The 21755-nt window shown below is 54.8% G+C and overlaps 2 protein-coding genes across 2 annotated transcripts in view; one reads left to right on the forward strand and one right to left on the reverse strand.

The window, feature by feature from the left end:
* Positions 1-16071: 16071 nt before the first annotated feature.
* Positions 16072-17226, forward strand: NKX2-4 (NK2 homeobox 4). Its single transcript, XM_071422686.1, has 2 exons — positions 16072-16447; positions 16565-17226. Exons 1-2 carry the CDS (start codon positions 16072-16074, stop codon positions 17224-17226), a joined length of 1038 nt encoding a protein of 345 aa, XP_071278787.1.
* Positions 17227-19640: 2414 nt separating this feature from the next.
* Positions 19641-21755, reverse strand: part of XRN2 (5'-3' exoribonuclease 2) — a 32811-nt gene continuing 30696 nt past the window's right edge. Inside the window, exon 30 of the mRNA XM_071455337.1 lies at positions 19641-20408. Within this exon, the coding sequence (XP_071311438.1) occupies positions 20346-20408 (63 nt within the window). The 3' untranslated portion in view covers positions 19641-20345. The remainder of the gene's footprint in view (positions 20409-21755) is intronic.

Below are 21755 nucleotides of genomic sequence, written 5' to 3' on the forward strand. Positions count from 1 at the left end.
CTTTCCCACTTTCCCTCTCTCCTGCCCAAGGCTGGGGAATATTGTCCCCACCTCCTCTCCCTCCCCGATATTTAAATTATCAGCAGATTCAGAGAACCTGGGATGCTTCAGCTGCAAAGGACAAGCACTTGATTGAGGGGAAAAAAAAAAAAAAAAAAAAAAAAAAAAAGAAAATAAGAGGAGGATTTAAGGCTCCAGAATGGTTGGGTGCAGCATCCTTCCCTCCCACAGGCCCCACAAGTCTCACCAGCCACAAAACTCAAAGTTTGTCTGAACATAATTTTATTGAACAGAATTTTATTGGGTAATACAAAGGTTTGGGCAGTTTCAGTGGGATTCACGCACTGCCCTGAGTTCCACTGACATATCTGGGATTAAACCACCAGGAGTCACATCCACGCTCTCAATGCAAAATATCCCGGATCTGCTGGGAAAAACCAAGAGCTCAGACAAACCTCCCTGGGATTTCTCCAGGTTCACTTGGACAAACAGAGTTTGGCCTTAATCCTGTCTTGGGATCTGCTGCTTTCTGTGGGATTCAGCCCCAATTCAGGGAGAAAGTTCTCCGTGAGATAAAAAATGCAAGAAATAAATTGTGTCAAATCATGCTTGTCAAATCACTGCCTCTGATTGGGTCTGGCCAAGCAGGCTCAACTATTTCAGGGAAAAAAAAAAACAACCCCAGGTTTAAGAAGTGGTTGTGTCTTTGGATGTGCAGGGATGGAGCTGCTCCTCCCCACCACCTGTGGGATGCACCACTCCTGGCTCCTACACACATCCTGCAGGGAAGAGGTGTCTAAAGAGTTCAGCTCTGGTTGTTCAAGAGCCTAAAAAAACCCATCCCTGGAAGATTTCCCCAATTGTGGAGCTTCCCAGCTGTTATCCAGACATTATTTCTCCTCTCTTCAGTGAGAGCTGTCACACAAAAAGTCACTGACTCCTAAAAGAGATGAAAGCACTACACAGGAATCTTAACCCAAAAATCAGGCCAAGCGATTCAGCCTCAATAAATTTTGGGTAGAAATGGCCATAAATCCCTCATATCCTCAGGGATGTGTCTCCATCCTTTGCCACAACACAGAGGAGCTCTTGGCAGCACATCCCACGGGTAACAAAATTTCCCAGCCCTCCCTGGTGCAGGTGTTCCCTGGGGGTGCAGCAGCGTGGCTGAAGGCTTTGGTCATCCTCTTCCTCCTGTTCACACTCCAGTGGCTTGGGAAGGGCTGCACTCTCCTTCCACAGCCTGCACACGAGCAGGAGTGTTATTCATTCCCAGAGGATGGCAGGGATCAGCCTGAAACATTTCAGAGGGAGCTGCAGGGAAGTGACCCCTGAGTCCTTTCCCCAGGTGTTTTCCCAAAATCCCACAGCAATCCCATGAAAGTGGTTTTGGAGCCCCTGAGGTAGAGCCCATGGGGTGAGCCCAGGACTAAAGCAGTGACTCCCAGTGATTCCTAGGCCAGCCTTGCTGTGCCCCAGGAGTGAGAGGAGATGCTGTCCCACGCGTATCCAGAGGGGCTTGGAATTCCCCCAGCAGGGAGAGGGGCCCTGGCTGCACATCAGACCCATCACAGGTGAGGAAGGGAAGGGATCAGCAGTGATTTTGGACACAAACCCAGATCCAGGGGCCACCACCCCTTCAACACCTCCCACTGGGAATTCCCTGCCACCCGCTCCATCCTCACAGACCCTTGGCCCCACTGGTGCTCGTCCACCGTGGCCATCCCAATCTGTCTGTGCTCCTCTGCACCAGATCCATGGATTCCCACACCCAAGGGAATGCTGGCAGTGCCAGGCACCTCATCAAGCTCCTCCTGCCACATCGCAGCCAGGATGGAAACTCCTTGTGCGATCCTAAATATCCAAAATGCCCAAAGACAAAGGCCTTAAAGGGAAAAACCCCCTCCTGGCCCAGGGGATGCTTTTTAAGCTATGGATAAGTGCAGGACTTGCCTTTGATGTCCCTCTCAGAGTTAGGGAACAGCTGGATGGAAACTCAGGACAAAAGGGAATTCAGCGTTGTCATTAGCGGTGACTTGGGGTGGCAGCTGTTTGCTGTGGGTTTCAGGCAGCTCCTTGATTGGTCCCTCTCGAGTGAGGCCACTTAAAACTCCATATTACACGGAAAAAAGGCAATGGAAGCATCCCCAGCTTTTTGTATTTCAGTTCTCTCAAGGGTTTCTGAATGAGGTGAAAATAAAACACCCCAGAGCCATCAAAGAGCAAAGCGAGCTGATTGTGGCGAGGAGGGAGGGAGAGGAGGAGGAATGGTCACTCACTGTGCACCCAATTCCTTCCTGGAGCATCCCAGAGCACCCCACACACAGGAAATCCAACCTCCTTTTCCACACAAAGTCTTGGGGAAAGTTAATCAATAAACAGATTGCTCAGTGTAGCTAAAAAGTCAGAGGAATGGTAACTTTGGAGGTCACTTTGCCATGGTAGAGTCCATTCAGGATAAATTTTTATTCTCCTCTTTTCCTCTTGAACCTAGGGTTTGCAAATAATCAATAAATAGTGAATGCCTCATTATGGAAGCACAGCCCCAGTGCTGTGTGGTCCTGCCTGACAGAAACCCACCCAAAATTTGGCCCGTCCAAAGTCCCTCTGGGGCACATCAGTGGCTCCCAGCTGGGCCACACGGCCACAACATCAAAATGTTGTCACCTCCAGTGCCAGCAAAAATGTCCAGCAGGGATTTGGCAGTGTTGTGGCAGACCTGGGAAAACCCCTGTGACATCCAGCTCCACCTATCCTGGTTTGTGTGGCTGCCCAGAGACACCAGCTCTCCTAATTTGTCTTTGGGAGGCTTTGACTTTGGAAAATATGTTGTGTTGTTTTTTTCCCTGGATCTCCCAGCACCTGTGAAGGGATAAATCAACCCAGTGGCGTGCCTGAAGCCATCTGGCTGGGCACATCATCGGGTTTGTGCCACTGGCATGAAGAAAATAATTAACAAGCCCAGATTTTCCATGTGGCTGTTGCCATTGTGCCGGGATTCAAACAGGAATCCGGGAGCAATCCCAGTTCAGCTCCACCCTGTTGTTCCAAAGCCGGGCTCTGTTCACACCCCGAGGGCAGGGAACAGCACCTACCTGGGTTTGGGGTTCTCCTGCTCCAGCTCAGCCACGGGGGAGCTGAAGAGCTTTGCTGTTCCTGCTCCCTAATTGATGATTACCACTGATTATCAGACAGGGAGAATTCCACGTGTCCTTCCAGCAGCTCCTGCCCCTGGTCACCAGCAGGGACACTGGGGACCTCTCCAGTGCCCCATGCAAACAGCATTTACACCCCTAAGTACTCAGTCTCTACTTTGTGCAGCTCGATTTTAAAGGCAAACAGCAGCTTTTCCCCATCAATAATTCATGGGCCACTCCAGATAGCCATCAAATATGTAATCAAATTAAGTTAACAGTGTCTTGAGGTTTGCAGCCCAAGGTTTCCTGCCTCAGCCCGCGGGATGCCTGCCTCTGTTTGGGTTGCCACTTAATCACTGCACAATATTTGTTTTGGCTTGGCTGTATGTGAGGAGAGATTTATTCCATCCCATCTGGCTGCAGCCTGGGAGTCAGCAGGGGGAAAAGGCACCCTTAGCTCCTCCCCTGGCTGCCTTGGGCACCTTTGGGAAGGAACACCACAGTGGAGCAGCTAAAAATGTTCCAGCTACCTGCTTGGACAGGTCGTTTATCCGTACTGTCAGTTTTTAAGGAATAACTCCCACCACTCCAGGCTTCTTCTTCCACTTCCTGAGCTGCCCACGCAGCTCTCAGAGGTAATTGCACTCAGAGCAAGCCCAGCTTTGTCTGTGCCCCTTGAAACCCCCCCCCAAAATAACGACAAGGGTTTAATCTGCATTTATTTGGGATGATTTCAGCACGGCTCAGCACGGCTCCCAGGGAGCTGGAGAGGAACAAGGAGCCCATTGTGCCTCGTGTGCCACACTCGAAGCCCATCAAAGCCAGCGCCAGCCTGGAAGAGTCTTGACTTGAGATTCACTGGAAAAACTCCCAGTGACTTCAGGAGACTTTGAATCAGGTGCTCCAAGGAGGAGAAGCCACGCTGGTAGCAGCAGGCTCCGTGTTCATGGCCGTTTGGAGATGGAACAAGAAGCTCTGAGAAGCCACAGAGGCAACAAACCAGAAAATATCAGCAATAAACCTCGACAGCGTTATCTGTAATCGAGTATGGCACGAGTAGAGAGAGCACTGAGCGCTTCCCAGATCTGCCCTGAAAGCTTTGGGACTGGGGAGGAGGGTGAGAGCAGAGAACTCACACAATGCAGCTGAGTTTGCCACAGCTTGGGCACGGAGCAGCTCCCTGGGAGGGAAAAATGGGAGCAGGGAGACCATCAGCTCAGCCCAGCCCAGCCCAGCCCCACCTGCTGGGTGAGGCACAGGGGAGGAACCAGCCCCAAGAACAACAAAAAGCAAAAGCAGCAGGGCAGGAGCCCCAGTGCATCCTCCTGAGGGACCAGCACCTTCCTCAGGCAGCTCTGCATCCAGAAAACTGCCTGGGAAACCTCTTATCCTTGGAATGCTTGCATGGGGTCTCCAGCCAGCGCCTGGTGGGGAGGAAGAGACAATTTCAGCTGTTATTCCAAGGGGGGGAAAGCAGTGCCAGCAGGAGAGGCTCCACTGAGCAGCAGTGGCATGGGAGGAGCAGTTTTACTCCCCGAGTGGCATCTGAGGCACCAGGGTTTGTGTTTCTGAAAATTCCTGGCACCCGACTCTGCAACAAAAGTCTCTCCACGAGACCATCCCCAGGCTCCATCAGAAGGGATCTTAATTGCCACAGAGACACTTTTCCCTCCCACCTCTGGATCTGCACTCGGTGGTTCCTGCACTGGGGAAATTGCCGCTCTCTCCTGATTAAGTGCTTAATTGTGGCCAGAGCTTCCTCAAGTGTTCCCAGCCCTGAGCTGAAGTTCCACTTCAAACACGTGCTGTTATTGACTTCCTTATCAATTTCCTCCCTGGGAATCCCTTCCAAAGGATGCCTGAGGGGCCCTGGGTGCATCCCTGTTCTGCAGGGAGCCAAGTGGAGAGCTGGGTGCACGGAGAGCACTCACTAACTTGGGCTCCAGCAAGATGTTTTCCTTCCAGGAAAACCCAGACAAAACCAAAGGAATTTAACCGTGATTTTAACAGGTGTCCATCCCTGGGAATGCTTGAGGCCAGGTTTTGAGAATCTTCATTCTACTGGAGGCAGTTCCCACCTATGAACTCTCACCCACAGCTCCACAAAAAAGTTCCTGGCCACGGGGAAAAGCTGAGGTTAAAATCCCCGGAGGCCTCGCAACAGTGACACCAGCCCCGGCTCAGAACTGCTTAATGGTTAATGGAATAATATTTCCATCCGTTGTAGATGAGAAAAGATAATTACTTTCGGGGTTTAAGAACCAAATGTGTTGATCCAAATGTAATCTCAGTGTTTTAGCATCTGATTATTACATCAGAAACACAAATGTCAACGGGCTGCAGCAACCGGGTTGTCGGGAGGGGGGAAAGAGAGATGTGTGACTTAAATCACACACCAGGGGAAAGATGCCCCCAAGGGACTTTTAACTTGAGTTAATTAAAAATACTCTACTTCCCTGAAGCATTTTGGGGGCTGGGAGCTTATGTTTTCCCTCAGTGATCCTTCTGCTTCACCCAGAACAAGGGACAACCAGAGGGGACAACTGTGGGTCATTCCCTGCTCACCCAAACCAGGGATACAAATCCCAGATGGCTCATTCCGCACAGGAAGGAATGGCTGCAGGAATGTTATACACTGAGGCTGCTTTGGTGCTTCCACCCCAGATCTTTTTTCTGGAATTCATCCTGTCACCTCCATGGGCCCAGCTGGGTCCCTGCTGTCCCAAACCTGCTCTGCTGAATCTGGAGAACACAGGAGAGATTTCCTTTCCAACCCAAACCACCCCAGAACCTGCAGCAGCAACCCATCCCTGAGGCAGTTTAGACAGGAGATGACAGGAATCCCTGTTCCCCAGGAATCCCTGTTCTCCCTATCCCAAAAGCATCCAGCACACACAGGGACCAGCACACGACGTTAACACGAGCGTGCCGCCAAGAACCAACTGGAATCGTGGTGCTTTGCTGCTGAACAAAGCCCTTGCCTTGATTTCTCAGCCAAGTTCAAGTTCCCAGCAGGCTGATTGTCCCCCACCCTGTCCCTGAAGCACCCAGTGCTGCATGGAATTTTATTAAATTGCCAGCACGGGCGGCCGCTCAAAGTTTGTGTGGCTTGATGTGATCGATGGCAGCAAAACACGGGAAGAAAGGAAGGGGAGGGGGGGCACCCCTGTTTGTTAAAGCTTTTTCTTTTCCCTTTTGAATAAAATGTCAACTCCATTATATAGATGTCAACTCCATTACTGCAACACTCCTGTGGCAGCCTCAACATGGAACTATCTGCTAATAAAACAACTTTCTCGCAGGGGGAGCAGAGGGCAGGTTACCTGCTGGAGGTTCCAATCTGGTTAAGAAAATTCCTGTTTATCCCTGCAGGCACAAACACCATTTCCATTATCCTGGTTTCCTCCTCGTCTTTGTTGGCCCCAAAGTAAAAACCTGCTCTTGTATCCTGATGAGCCTGCGGTGGTCACGGACCTTTCCTCGTTAGAGAAGGCGGAAAATGGGGAGAGCAGTGCCTGCTGTGCTGCAAAAAAAAAAAAAAAAAAAAAATCTGGGTTAGAATCGTGGAATAGCCTGGCATTGAAGGCACCTGAAAGGTCCCCTTGTTCCAGCAGCAGCCAAGGTGGGAAAAACAGAGGAGCAGCTTCCCGGGGGTCCTGCTCCAGGGGGATGTGCTGCCAAGCCCTCTCAGGGGGGTCTGGGGACAGGTGCCCCCCAAAATCAGCAAGATCTGCCCACAGGCAGAAGGTACCCCAAGCACCACCCCAAAAGCACTTTCAGAGAAGCCCCTGGAGGGGTTTGGCACGTTTGTGTGCCTGGGAAACCAGGATACACTTGGGAAGACAATTTGGGAGTGTGAAACTGGGGGGCTCCCACCCCTCCACAGCTCTTTTGGGATATAAATTCTATTTTTAAACAACCAGGAAGGCGGGGAAGCCCCTCAGCCTTGCCAGGCATGGATTGTGAGAGGCCAGGGCTCCTCCCTCGCTCTCAGGTTCGCTGGCTGCACACAGCCCCACGCAGACAGACAAAGATGAGAACATATTTAGAAAAGAATAAAGAAACCCATTCCACGACGGGAGTTGTTTAGATAATTGATTTCCCTTGGACTTACAAGCACTAAATAACAGCCAGGCAGGCACATCTCCCAGATAACCTTTTCCTTCAAATCTCTCTTCCAAAGGATTGGCCTTTGACAGAGGCGTCTCTGGGAGCGCAGCTCTGAGGCAGCTCGTAGGTAGGACCTTGCTGAGAGAAGGCTGTGACTATTCCTCAAGCAATTATTTTTTCCCTCTGTATCCTTTGCATAGAGAGAGCTAATTAACTGCCTGCCAGGTTCTGCAGATCCAGGGCGCAGAATGAAGTAGCACAAATGTCATAATTAATTAGCAGTTTAACGCCAGAACGAACACGGCAAAGATGCCCTGTCAATATTCCGGCACTGGCATGGGGAGCATTCCACGTGCCAGGCACTGGGGCAGATCCCAGCCTGGACAGCAGAGGGAATTTCTTCATGGGAAGGGTGGTCAGGCATTGGAAGTGCCCAGGGAGGTTTGGAGTGGCCATCCAAGGAAGGACTGGAGGTGGCACTCAGTGCTCTGGGCTGGGGACAAGGTGGGCGTCGGGCACAGCCTGGACTGATGGGCTGGGAGGGATTTTCCAGCCTCAGTGGTTCTGGGATCACATCACAGAGCCCCAAACTGTTGGAAGCTCAGCTGGAATCACTGAGAAATGAGGAATAACCTGTCATGTCCCCCTGTGGAGCTGGGCAGGGTCAGCCCACGCCAGGCTGGGATTGTCCCTATCCCTGTGCCACTGCAGGGCGTGCCCAGCCCCAGGCCCTGCTCTTTCCCAGGGACAACACCCATCCTACCTCTCCCTCATCCACCAGGACCTTTTGTTTCCCTATTTTTAGTGAGAATGACCCTGGCAGTGGCCACCAGGCAGTCCCCAGCCCACCTTGCAGTGGGGACAGGGGTGTGTTTGGCACAGAGACCCGAAGCTCTCACACAGATCCGAAGCTGTGACACAGACCCAAAGCTCTCACACAGACCCAAAGCTCTCACACAGACCCAAAGCTCTCACACACCTCCCATGGACCCCAATTCCTCCCCTAGGGATGGAAGAGGGGCTAAGCAGCAAGGAGTTACCAACTTCCCCCTGGACCAAGGCTGACAGAGCAGGGGTTAGATCTGGGGCAAGCCCAGCACCAGACTTGCCACAACAATTAAAACCAAATCAATTAGAGTCATCAAGGCTGGCTCCTGGCAAGAGCCAAAACCCAAGAACTCCCTGAGGAAGCTCTCAGCCCTACCCTTGTTCCCTGAGCAGATGTTCCCAGTGCTGCTGGGCGCTGGGGAGTGTATCCCACATACCTGGAGCCCAGCAGGGAACAGCTCCCCATGGGACACCCCAAATCCTGCCCTTGTGAGATCCACTGCCCTGAAAGTAAAAACTCCACAGTGTCACCGTCACATTTTCTGGAAAAATCCCTTTGCCCAGGATTTTGCTCCTGGGAAGCTGAGAAGCCTCAGAGAGAAAGGAAAACAATATTATCCCATTTGCTTCTCCTGTGTTTTGCTGCTTTGGAATGTGGTTGGAGATTGTTTGTCCAACATGTTAATTGTTTTGACTTAATGACCAATCACAGTCCAGCTGTGTCAGGACTCTGGAGACAGTCACAGGTTTTTCCTTAGTATCTTTTAGCCTTCTGTCTGTATCCTTTCTCTATTCTTTAGTATAGTTTTAGTATAGCATTTTTTAGTATTATATTTATTAATACTGAAATACTATAGTATTTTTTAGTATTATATTTATTCAGGAGCTTCAGGAGCCTTCAATGCCAGGCTATTCCATTATTCTATTATATTTAGTGTTATATTTATTTAGTATACTATCTTTAATACAGTATAGATCATAAAATAATAAATTAGCCTTCTAAGAACATGGAGTCACTCCTTCCTTCCCTTGTCTGGGCACCCCGAAAATACCACACCCCAGGACTCAAGCATGATTCCCAAGGGCTCCAGAGCAGGGCAGATTCCTGCAGGAAAATAAGAGGGAGGACTTACAGGCATCCACGTCTCCTTCCATCCTCATCTCCCCCAGCTCCACCGTGGGAGATCTTCAGGGGGAAAAAGCAAAGCGAGGGACGAAGCCCCTCAGCCCTGCATCCGTTTGGGATCATCCCGCTGCCAGTGCCGGGGGAAGGCAGCGCTGAGCCCGGTTTGGGTGATTGAAATGCCACTCCTGCCTTGCAGAGCCAACTCCATGGTGACAAACAGCTCCGGGGAGCTGTGACACCGGCGGGTCAGAGCCGGCACGGCAGCACCGGGAGGGAACAATGAGGCGGAGCAGGAACCCGGGCTCTGGGAAAAAGGATGGCCTTGAGGAGGAGAAAACGCACGGCACGCAGGAGAAGGTCCTTAACTTCGGTTTCCTCTTTTTTTAACCTAATGAAGTCTTTTATTAACCCCATCTGGAAGAGGCCAGCACCTCTCCAACATCTGCTCAGGGGCTTTGTTCAAGTGTGAAACTTCTCCGCTGTTTTTCCAAGCGTGGCTTATTCCAGCACTTCAACAATGGGATGTTCCCAGGGATTTCTGCCCCCACAAAGTGCTGACTCCTGCAAGTGAGAGCCCCAAACCAGTGGCTGGGTGATGTCCATCAGTCCTGAGGGACTCTGCACTGCAGAGTTCCACACGGGAATGCTGCTCCTTGTGACAGCGGATTCCCAAAGCTGGGAAGGCATCAGCAGGACACTTATCCATCCTGCCACTGCCTCCCACAGCCCAGAGGGAATTTCCCTGTGGAACAGCTTTGGATCCAGGCAAAGGTCGCTACAGCAGCAAGGATTTCTGTGGAGAAAGCCTGGGAGACATCTCCCACCACCACGTGCTCGTTTGAGAGCAGAACTTGTCTCCTTTGGGGCCACATCCTTCATAAATCCAGTTTTACAGACTCCTTCTGGCCCTGTCTTGTCCTGCTCTGTTATTCCCAGCTCCAGCCATTCCCCGTCCAGGATCTGGATCACTTCCACACCAGGCTGTCCCACAAACCCCAGGACGCAGCCCCGCGGCCTCCCTGGCTCCCTCAATGGGATTTAAAGGATGCCTGTGTGGTGTTTCCCAGCCCTGCACGGTCTGGAGCTGCTGGCAGGACCCAACAGGGCCAGGAGAAGTCGATGTCCAACATGGAGAATCCAGCAGCACAAGGGGCTCAGGGTCCCTTGGACAGGTCCCATCTGGAGGTGATCCCACAGCACAGCCTCAGCTCCCACAGGTTTGTCCTAGGCTAATCCCACCTCTGCCATGTCTGGGCTCCAGCTCCTTCTGCTCCAGTGACAGGGAGCAAGCCCTGAAGCTGCTCCTCAGCTGCCAGGGGGATAAATATCCCAAAATCCCAGTTGATCCCCATTTCATACCCACAGCTGCACCACTGGACCGTCTTCCCTGGCTCTCCACATCACTGGGAAATGACACATTCCCTATTCTCTTGTCAGGTCCTGCACCCATCAGACACAATCCCACTCCTCAGGGCTGCACAGAAAAGAGGGATGGATTTTTCCTCCAAAAGAGGGGATTTCTCCCCACTTGGATGCTCCAGGGCCCCGAGTCACTATGGTTACTCCTAACCGTACATGGAATATTGCTCTGATTTTAGAATTTGTGGAGATCATCCTTCAGGAAGTGTCTCTACTTCATGACTTCCTCACACTGTATCTAAACCAAACCCAAATGGAGTCTTTTCCATCTTTGTATTTTCCCCTTCCCAAGAAAACCCATGTGCAGATCCAGCTCTGTCAGAAGTGAACTTCCCAGCTGGACACTCGCAGCCTCTGGCTCCTTCGCCCTCCCTGCCAGCACAAGGATCTCTCATGGGCAGCAGAGACAGGGATAAAGCTCACCCCAAGTCCCCAGCAGCAGCACAGTGTCCTGGACATGCACTGAGCCCAGCAGCCAGGAGCATGGGAATGCTGGATAACCCTGGAACTGCTCCAGGCCAGGCTGCACGGGACCCTGGCAACCTAATCTGGAGCTTGGCACAGCATGGTCCTTCCAGTCCCTTCCATCCCAAACCAGGCAGGAATTCCATGGTGATCCCACAGCCCAGGCCAGGTAAAACCCATGGAAAAACATCCACCATGTGGAAGGGCTCCCATTCCAAAGGCAGGAGCAGTCACGAGCAGCACAAACCAGGAGGGAATTTAAACCTGGGAGTAACTCAGGAGACTGGGTTTCCCTGGTGTTCCCTCACCCATGCTGCAGCCGCAGGGAAAGCCAGCCTTGTTATTCCCACTAATTAAACTGGGAAAACCATATGGAATGAAAAACAGAGCCTCAACAAAGGGAGAGAGGCAGTGGGCCCAGCACAAAGGAGCTGGTGGCACACGCTGCTGCCAGGTGGGATGGGGCAGGTGTCAGGGATCCAGGATCAGGGACCCAGGCATAGAGTGGTGCCAGGGAAACATCCATGTTCTGTAATGTGAGGAAAAGCTGGAGGAGATGCCTCAGGAATATCACACAGCCCCGGAGCATTTCCTGCCACCTCAATAATTAGGAAAACCTTAAAAGCAGCTCTGGGATATTTCGCCTGCCTGCTGCCTGCACTGGAACCTGCTCTGCTCCCATCCACACTCTTTTCCCTTTCCAGAAACTTTTCCCAGCTGGATCTGAGGACACAAGGCATTTACCTGGGAGCTCAGGAGCTGGAAACATCCCCTTTCACAGGCAGGATGAAAGCTGGCTTGTCACCCAAACCCCACGGGAAAACACATCCATCCACAAGCAGGAATTCCAGGGAAGGCTGTGTGAGACCAATATATTTATTGGTGTGGGGGGGGTGCTTATCCCAAAAAAGCCACATAAGGAAAACCTACAACCACAGGGACAAACATCATGCCATGACAATTATCATCACGTAAAGAGGGGCAGGGTGCACAAGGAGATAACACCCCCTAAACCTGACTTTAGGGCAGAGCAGACCTGTCACAGGGTGTCCTGCTGCGGCCGTGCCGGTCTTGGTGGGCATTCCTGATGGGCATTCCTGCCGGGCATCCCTCCTGCGGGCATCCCAGCCCGCAGTTCCCGGCTCAGGGCTCGGTTTCCCCAGGCAAGGCAGAGGCGGCGGCCGCGGTGTCCCGGTGGTGCCGGGTTAATTTCTTGCCTTGCCTGTGAACAGCCCATTTAGCGCCACTTCAAACTCCTAATTCCGGGGTTTACGTGGAAATGGTTTTAGAGTGCGCTGGAAACCCCGGGTTCCTTTTCCAATCTCGCCACGTCTTTAGAAAGCAATTCCTTAAGCCTCCGTTTCCGAGACCCTTTTAATCTCAGCAAATTATTGGTGAGAGCTGAATCGAGGCAAACTGCCACCGCAGCGCTGTCACCGCGCAGAGAGAGGCCACCGCTGATTATTTAGAGGAAACCATCGCTTTTCGGGCCGAGAAATAAATTAGCATTTATACTGGATTATTGAAAAACGCCCCCCCAAAAAAATCAGCCTCCATCTCCGTGTCAATTGTGGCTCGCCGAGGTCAACACCTCCGCTGTGACAGGCACGGGCTCGCACAGCAAAGGACAACTTATGTGTGGAAATGAGCCCCGAATGTGTCATTATTATCCGGGAGACAAGGCGGGCTGGGAAATAACATCTGCACTCCTGAAAATAACATCTGCACAGCCCGGGATCCGGGCGACCTTCCGCGGAATGGGGGTAATCAGGGAGCGGGGAAAATCACCCCCAAAAATTAAAACCCAAGAGTTTGGCTTCTTGGCTTTTTTGCTGTTGCGTTTCCTATGTGTTTGGGTTTGTCTGTTTGGGGTTTTTTTTCTGTTTTTTGGGGTTTTTTGCCGTTGTTGTTTTGGTTTTGGGGTTTTTTTGTTTGGTTTGGTTTTTCTCCTTTTTGTTTGTTTTGGTTTTTCTCCTTTTCTGTTTGTTTTGGTTTTCTTTGGTTTTGTTTGATTTTTTTTTTTAAATTTGCTTTTAAACTACTTCACTTGGAATCTGCAGCTTGATCCTCCCAGGGCAGGGAAGGAAAAAGTCCTGTTTTGCGTGGAACCTGCAGGTGATGGAGGGTTAGGTTAGAAAAACACGTTCTATAAGTGACAAAGATTTCAAGGTTAGTGGGTTGGTTTTTTTGGGATTCATTTGCCACATCAAAAGGAATTTCTTTACCCCCACCGCCCGAAATGAAGCGATGGTTTTTATCCCAAACATCACGTCACTGATGAGGGGGGCTGCGCTTCTCCCTGGCTCTGTCAGGGCATGCAGCGATGCCTCTGTCCCCAGGACAAGGGTCAGGGGTGCCCCGGTGGGCAGGGCATGGCTGAGCCCCTGCTGTGCCCCAGGGACCCGTCCCAGCCCCGCCGCCAGGGAAGCTCCACCCGGCTCCTCATCCCAGCTCCAGCAGCAGATCTGGGGGCAGCCGTGGTGTTCAGGATCCCTTTTGCTCCAGCTCCCCCTTCCCGGGCTGCTGTCCCGGGACACCCTGGCTGGATTTCTCTCCCTGTGCCCCAGGTGCCCAGTCCAGGGTCCTGGTGAGTGAGCAGGGGCTGGTGACACACCTGTCCCCTGAATCCCTACAAACCACCTCGCTTGTGCCGCATCCCAAAATCCCGGCTTACGGGGCCAGTCTGACACAAACAGCACCAGTCCCTCCCAGCCCTTCACCTTTTTCTGGCTGGTTTGACCCCAAAGCAGCACTGAGGCCTCGGGGAGATCCTAAATGCCCCAGTGGCTTGCAGGGAATCCTCCCTACAGCACCAGGAGCAGCCTCTCCCTTCCCAGAGGGAAGCAGGGACACCACGCTCTGCCTCTCATGAGTCCGTCCGTCCATCCATCCATCCATCCATCCATCCATCCATCCATCCATCCATCCATCTCCAGGGCACGGTTCCTGCTTTGCCAAGCTGCCCCCTGCCCCAACAGCACACGGGCACCTCTGTGTCCAGGGAGGAGGGAGGTTCCAGCAGCTCCTTCCTGGAGTGTGAGCCCCAGAAAGGAGGGGACCTGCTCCAGTCGGGATGGAAAACTACAGGTGCCAAAATAAAATAAGGTAAAAAAAAAAAAAAAAAAAAGTAAAATAAAGTAAAGTAAAATAAAGAAAAAAAGTAAAGTAAAGTAAAGTAAAGTAAAATAAAGTAATGTAAAGTAAAATAAAGTAAAATTTAAATAAAGTTAAAAAAGTAAAAAACTGAAATAAAAAATTAAAATAAAAAATAACAGTAAAATAAAATAATAAAATAAAGTAAAATAAAATAAAATAAAATAATAAAATGATCAGCCTTTGGAGGAAGACTCTGATGAAGGAAGAGCTGGGCTCAGACACGGTTCAGCACTTCACTGGTACCACTGGTGGGCACCGGGGGCTGTGCTGGGGGACAGAGCTGTGTCCCGCCCTGGGTTACCCCGAGGGACAGCAGTGGGGCAGCCCTTGTGCTGCTCTCACATGGATGTAGAGAGGCTTTTGCTTTTTCTCTCATCCTCTTTTTTTTTCTTTTTTTATTTTTTTTTTTTTTTGAGCAGGGGAGGGGAAGAGAGGTGCAGGGGAAAAGAAAAAAAGGGATGGAGGTGCCAGGAATTCTGCCCGAATGGTGGGAAGACTGCAACTGAGTAGAGCTGTCGGGAAGGCGGAATTTGGACGGCAGCGCGTGGAGATTCGGGACCCGTTAACTCTTGACCCTCACCGGGGTCTCAGAATTTCAGCGTGGAGCACGAAGTTTAAAACGCAAAACTGTGCTCGCCCCGATCTTTTATTTTTAACAATCACCACAGAGCTACAGGTGCCTTGCCTCCAAAAAGATCGGGAAAAGATGGGGTTTGGGACGGGAAGGGTCCAGTCTGGAGGGTGCGGGATACCCCTGGCTCCCCAAAACCGGCCTCAGTCCCCGTAGAGGGGAGTCCGTGCGCGAACACCGGCAGGACCTCGGGAACCGGTGCCGCTCCGGAGGGAGGCTGCTCACTGAACACCCCGAGTGTTATCAGTTTCTGGGGAAGGCGCAGCGCCGCGGGTCCCCGCGCACGGCCGGGTGCGCACCCAGCGCATCTCCCCACGCTCGGCTCCGCCCGCCCCGTCGCGGCGGTGCCCGGCCCAGAGGAGCGGGAACAGCTTCGGCCGCGGGGTCTGGCTGTGCCCCGGCCTCTGAGCCCGGCCGAGACCCCGCTCAGCCCCGGAGCGGCCCCGGGAGCGGCCCCGACGGGCGCGGGGTGCCCGGGCAGGAGCCCCGCAGCCGCTCCCCGGGCCGGGGGAGCGAATCCCGCAGCCGGCCCGGCCCCCGCCCGCGGGCTCGGGCTGCTCCAGGAGCGCCTTTCGTTGCGCCAAAACCAACGAACAAACGAAGAACGACCGAAAAAACCCCGAAAACGCCACCGCAAACGAAGCATCGGCCCTAAAGGGGCCCCGGTGCCGCGGGGGTCCCCGCTGGCCTCGCACCCCGCGGCAGCGGCTCCGAGGGGCCGGGACCGGGGCCGGGAGCCGTGCAGCCCGGCCAGGAGAGGGGATGGGGCTTCCCGGTGCTGCCGTCGGGGCCGGGCGGGAGCCGTTCTGCGCCGGGACGCTGTGCCCGGGGGTGGCCGCGCACCGTGGCGAGGGGCTCGGGGGAACAGGCATGTACTTACGGGCGAGGGCGGCGGGGCCGGGGCCGCTCGGAGCCGCTCCGGCGCTGCCCCGGCGTGGCCGGGCTTAAGAGCCGTCGGGCGGGCGCAGGACAATGGCCGGGAGGAGGGGGCCGGGGGCCGGCGGGAGGCGGGGAGGGGCCGGGGCCGCCCGCCGCCGCTCCGCCCCCCCGCGTCTGGCGTAAACCCGGCGCCGGGCTAAAAGAACCGGCGAGCTACCGGCGCCCGGGGCTGGTGGCCGCCGCCGCGGACGGCTCGCCGGTGCCGGCGGCAGCGCCCGGCCCGGCCCGGCCCGCCCCGTCGCGTCCCGCCCCGCCGCGCCATGTCGCTGAGCCCCAAGCACACGACGCCCTTCTCGGTCACCGACATCCTCAGCCCGATGGAGGAGAGCTACAAGAAGTTCGGCGGCATGGACGGGGCGGGCGGGCTGGGCGCGCCCCTCGGGCCGTACCGCCAGGCGTCCGTGCCCCCCGCCGCCGCCGCCGCCGCCGCCGTGCCGCAGCACGTCCCCGCGGGCGCGGCCGCCTACCACATGCCCCACGGCGTCTCGCAGTTCCCGCACGGCGCCGTCGGGGGCTACTGCAACGGCGGGCTGGGCAACGTGGGCGAGCTGCCCGCCTACCCCGAGGGGATGCGGGGCGGCGCGGCGGCGGGCGGCGGCTGGTACGGGCCCGGCGGCGACCCCCGCTACTCCAGCAGTAAGTGCGGGCGCGGGGGGCGCGGAGGAGGAGGAGGAGGATGAGGATGGGGGCGGCCGGGCGCGGGGGGAGCCGCGGCCCCGACGGGGCGGGCGTTGAGCAGGCCGTCCCGCTCAGTCTCCAGGTTCATGGGCCCGTCGGCGGGGATGAACGTGGCCGGCATGGGCGGCCTGAGCGGCATCGCCGAGGGCGCCAAGGCCATCGTGCCGCTGCACGCCGCGCCGCGGAGGAAGAGGAGGGTGCTCTTCTCGCAGGCGCAGGTCTACGAGCTGGAGCGGCGCTTCAAGCAGCAGAAGTACCTGTCGGCGCCCGAGCGGGAGCACCTGGCCAGCCTGATCCACCTGACCCCCACGCAGGTGAAGATCTGGTTCCAGAACCACCGCTACAAGATGAAGCGCCAGGCCAAGGACAAGGCGGCCGCCCAGCAGCTGCACCCCGACGGCGGCGGCGGTGGCGGCGGCAGCGGCGGCCTGTGCCAGCAGCCCTCGCCGCGCCGCGTGGCCGTGCCGGTGCTGGTGAAGGACGGCAAACCCTGCCCGCCGCCGGGCAACGCCACCCCGGGCCCCGGGCCGGCCGCCCCCGCGGCCCCCGCCGCCGCCGCGCCCGCCGCGCACCCGCACCCCGGCTCGCTGGGGCAGGCGGCCGACCTGGAGGAGCTGTCGCCCAGCCCGCCGGCGCTGCACGGCCCCGTGGCTCCCCTGGCCCCCCTGGACTCGGCCGGCGTCGACTACAACGGCGGCATGGTCAGCCCCAACCTGCTCTACGGCAGGACGTGGTAATAATAATCGGTGCGTCCCGTGTGTGTGTGTCCCCGACTGCCCCGCTCCTCCGGCACCGGACGCTCCGCCCTGCCCGGTGCCCGCGGGGATCGCCGACGGCCGCCCCACCCCCGGTCCCCTCCCGGCCTCCCTTCGAGTTTTTTTTTAAGTCTCTCCTGTTTTTGGACAAACGGCCCCGACGGCAGCGCCGAGTGCTTGCGTGAGTGCGAGTCGGTGTGGATGTGTGTGAGTGTCGGCGTGCACGCGTGTCCGCGCCTCCGTGTCCCGGCCGCCGAGAGCTCCTCCCGACGGGGCGGGGGCGGCCGGGGCAGCGCGGGGCTCCGCTCCGGCCCGGCCCCTCGCCCCGGCGGCAGCGCAGCCCGGGAGCCCCGGCGCGTCCCGCGATAAACCCTCCGAGGCGCTGCTCGTCGCGGCCGAATTCGTGTCGTGGGGGTGCCCCGGAGCGGTGCCATTCCGTTCTTATCTCCGTCCGAGGTAAATTGGGTCGCAGCTCAGCTGAGGCGGGAGCCGTGGCAGGAGAGCCCTGCAGCGCCGGTGCTCGGATTTAAGGGGAAAACCCCGTTTTTCTCGTTGTTGTTATTAAATACCGCGCAGTTAATGAATGCCCGTGCGTGGACGGGGCGCGCGTCCCGCGGAGCCGCCTCAAGCCCCCGGCCCTTGGCTCAGCTCCCGACGAGCTCGGAGCCCTGCGGAGGTGACGGAGAGCCCGGGGATTCCCGGGGCTGGACCCCGCTTCCCGCCGGGATCGGACCCCGCAGCAGCCGGGGCCGGAGGATGCGCGGCGCCGGAGCCGGGTTTATCCCCGCGCCACTTTCCGAGGAAATCCCGCACGTCGGGAAACGCTCCTCGGGACTTTCCGGCAATTTTTCTCTCTTTTATTTTTTATTTTAATTTTATTTTAAACAATAAAAGGAAGCCTTGTTCTCACGACTCGGCTGCTTCTTTCTCGGTGTACGGACTGAAGGACAAGCTCAAAATCCCCTTTTTTCTGCCTCCCTGTCGGCTGCTAAGGATTTAATTCCGCATCCCTCCCGCCTCTGCCAGGCTCCCCCATTCTTGGGGGACCCGCTGAACCCCAGCCTCGGTGGGGCTCCCCAGCACCTGGGGCTGCTCCACTCCCGGCTGTGCCATGAAGGAATGATTCTGAGATGAAAAATCGGGATTTTGGCCTCTGCAAGACCACAGACACACTCCCAGACCCCCTCCCCAAGCCTTATGCGGGAGCCTGGAGGGGAAGGGAATCTTCACCATTCTTCTGGAAGGAGATCCTCTTCCCCCCGGCTCCCTCCCCTTTCCATGAGGGAGAATTTCTCCCTGCTGGGTCCCATGGGAAACAGCCCAGAGTGTCTGGGGTGGGACTGAGCCCAGCCTGGTGAGTGGCTTCTCCCTCAAACTCTGTTAAATCCAAGGGGATATGTCAGGCTCAGCTCCAGTGTGGGGAAAACAAAATATTACCTGTCAGCAAAGGAGCCTGAGGAGCTGCACAGGGATGCTGTCCCAGGGTGACCCCCGGGCCCCCCAGCAGCTGGGGGCTCAGGGAACTGCAGCAGAGCCCCAGGAAGGGTGGTGCTGCCCGGCCAGGTCCTGCATGCCAGCCCTGCATCTGAGCCGAGGAAAGGAAGCCCCAGGCCAGCACCGCTGCTCCAAGGCGGCAGCACAGCTCCCAGGGCCCAGGCTGGCTCCACTCGGGCTCACACAGCAAGGGGGTGAAGGGCTGGGCAAAGTGCAGCCTGCAGGGATGAGCCTTTCCCACAGCAGCCCCCCAAATGTTTACCCAGACTTTTCGTGCCCCAAAAAATAGGAGCAAGGGACAAAGCCACCAGCACACGGGTCCATCCACCTTTGGAACGTAGGTGACCCACCCCAATCCTTCCTCCAGCCCATTCCCATGAAAACTCACCCTCAGAGCTGGTTTTGTCCTGCTGGAAAAGCAAAATGGTTCTTTCTGAGCACCCCAATCTTTTCCCGGCCTTGGGAGAAGGCCCTGGGGAGGGCTGGCAGCTCCCAGCCCCGGGAATGCTGCATCACAATGAGGGATTCTGCTCCACCTTCCATCACTTGAAAATAATGAATCCAGGTCGATTTCTTCCTTCCAAGTTAAATGGGGCTGCCAGGGCTTTTCCCCCAGTTGCTGGTGACTAACACCTGGATGTTTGGAAAGGAGGGAGCACCAAGGAGTTGGGGCAAGAGCGGGGCTGGGAACTTTACACAATACCTGGATTTAACTGAAAAATCCAAAGGGAAAACTGAACTGAATGCTCTCCTAATTTTCTTTTTTTTATTATTACTCAAAGAGTTTAAATTCTAGAGGTTGGGTGGAATTATTTTCCAATAAATCAACAGGAATGTGTGCACACAAGTAAAAGATCCAAACTGGCTCTGGAGGGGGTTGGAAATTAACCACACGCCACTGCTCAGAATTTCAAAAGCCACTTTATAAAGCAAATAAAAATATTTACTGATTTGGTACACTCACACAGAAAATCCCTAGAAAGAGTGCTAAAAACGAATGGAATTCCTGCCCTTCGCAGCCGTTTTAAATTAGGTATCAAACAGACAAACCCACGGCCCCTGCCTGGTTATGCCATGACAAAACCCACACCAGAAACGGGCACACATCCAAAAAGTTGAAATGTTTTACTTCAGAGTCCGAGAAACCGAAGGAAGCATCTGCCAAGGAGCAGCGAGGGCCGTGTCTCTCTCAGTGCCGCCGGCTGCCTGCTGGGTCTGCCCCGAGAGTCCATAAAATCCCATTTCTGGGCATTCTTTCCAACTCCTTGTCTGTTTTCAGGCTCTTGTGTGTGGAGTAGAGGATGTTTGGAGTTCAGAGGGGCGGGCAGCGCTCGGCACAGCTTGGGTATGTATGGAGGACAACGCAGCACTCCCACCTCGTCCGACGGCAATCCGCTCTTCCCAGTCCCTCCCAAAAAATCATCATCAGGTCCGTAAGAAATGTGCACATTTAAAACAGGCATCCGTTTAAAAACTACAGGGATGGTGCTTAACCTTAACAACTTCATTTTTTTTTTTTTTTCCCTCGCCCCACAAATAATAAAAAAGAACAAAAGCAAAAAACCCGGACGTTTTCCATGTTTAAAAAAACCCCCAGGAGGCAGGAGCTAATTCCAGCTGTACCTTCCTGCGGGATGCGGGAGCGGGTAGGGCCTCCCGGGGCCGTACGCCTGCAAACAAACAAACAAAAGCAAGCATTTATTTTTGGGATTAGCAGCACGAGTAAACAAGTGGGGTGAGCTGGAGGCGCCATACGGAACGGGGACAAAACATCCTCTGCTCAGAGAGGTGCCAGGGGCAGGGCTGAGCATCCCTCATCCGGCTGTGGAGTCTCCCAAAAACACAGGCTGGGGCTGGATCTCCCGGTGCAGAGCGGAGCTGCGCTGCGCAGGCTTTGGAATCCCGAATAAATCCACCCCCAGCCAGCACCGTGGGTAAGAGACTTCCCACCTGAGACACTTCTGCTGCAAAGGGACAAATGCTGGAGCCAGGGACATGGGGCAGCTCACACTCAGCATTTTTACAGAAAAGTATTTTAAGGAAAAACGAAAGCTGTATTTGTTGCAGAAGAGGTGTCTTCCAGCACTTGTTCTCTTTAATAAGAGGTCAAAGAGATCCAAATCTCCCTCTGGAAATTACTCCAAATCAGATGTATAATTGTACTTAAATTCAGGCATTTGCTACATCAAGTATCCAGGGGAAAAATCTCTTTGAAAATTTCACAGAGCCCCAATGAAACATTTAAAATTATTTCCAAACCTGGTACATTGCAGAGACCAGCAAGTTAATTAAAGGTGATGCACCAACACCAGCTACAGCCTTGGCTTGCTCTTTACTCAAGGATTTTGGGTGTGGAGGGAAAAAGGGGCTTCCTTCCTTTAAAAGAGAAATCTCTCTCTGTCACAGCACACGGTGGCTGGGATAAAAACCGTGGAGCCGGCGAGCAGACCTGCCCGGGAGGCTCCTGCAGCCTTGCCCATGCAGGGAAGGTTTGTTTCCAGGCTTGATAAACTCAATTAAAAAAGGAAACAAGTTGGCTGCATCCCTTAAAAAACCCTTCCAAACCATCAGCAGGGAAGGACAAAGCGGAGGCCTGGGAGTGCTGCAGCAGCCGCGGATGTGGTGGACGCTCCGTTGTGCGCTGCTCCGGGCTGGAATAAAACTGCCCAACACCTGCACCACCCCAGCAAGCTCATTCTTTGCTTCTCTGGGAGAGCTGGAAGGCAGCAAAGCCCCACTCCCAGGGAGCCCCCCAGATCCATGGCAGCTGCATTAATTTTGTAAGCACTCTGCGGCAGCGCGTTTATTAACCTCTTCAGACCATGTTCTGTACGCTGTAAAAAAAGAATTCAGAGGTGAAAGGGCCCAAAGATAATTATTTATGCTGCTACGTGTCACCACTTCCACTTGAATCCCTTTTCAAGGCTTTAAAGCTTTGAAATTTTCAGGCAGCAAGGCCGGATTCAATGATTAGGCTGGCACCCTAAACCCTTTCAGGTACTTTCTCATTTCACTCC

This window comes from Agelaius tricolor, unplaced genomic scaffold (assembly GCF_023055355.1).
Source record: "Agelaius tricolor isolate 1412-34295 unplaced genomic scaffold, bAgeTri1.0.p SCAF_1, whole genome shotgun sequence".
Classification (NCBI taxonomy): domain Eukaryota; kingdom Metazoa; phylum Chordata; class Aves; order Passeriformes; family Icteridae; genus Agelaius; species Agelaius tricolor.

Coding starts and splice junctions, on each gene's coding strand:
- NKX2-4 (XM_071422686.1), top strand. CDS start 16,072: ATGTCGCTGAGCCCCAAGCACACGACGCCCTTCTCGGTCACCGACATC. Junction 16,448..16,564: donor CGACCCCCGCTACTCCAGCA/GTAAGTGCGGGC, acceptor CGTCCCGCTCAG/TCTCCAGGTTCATGGGCCCG.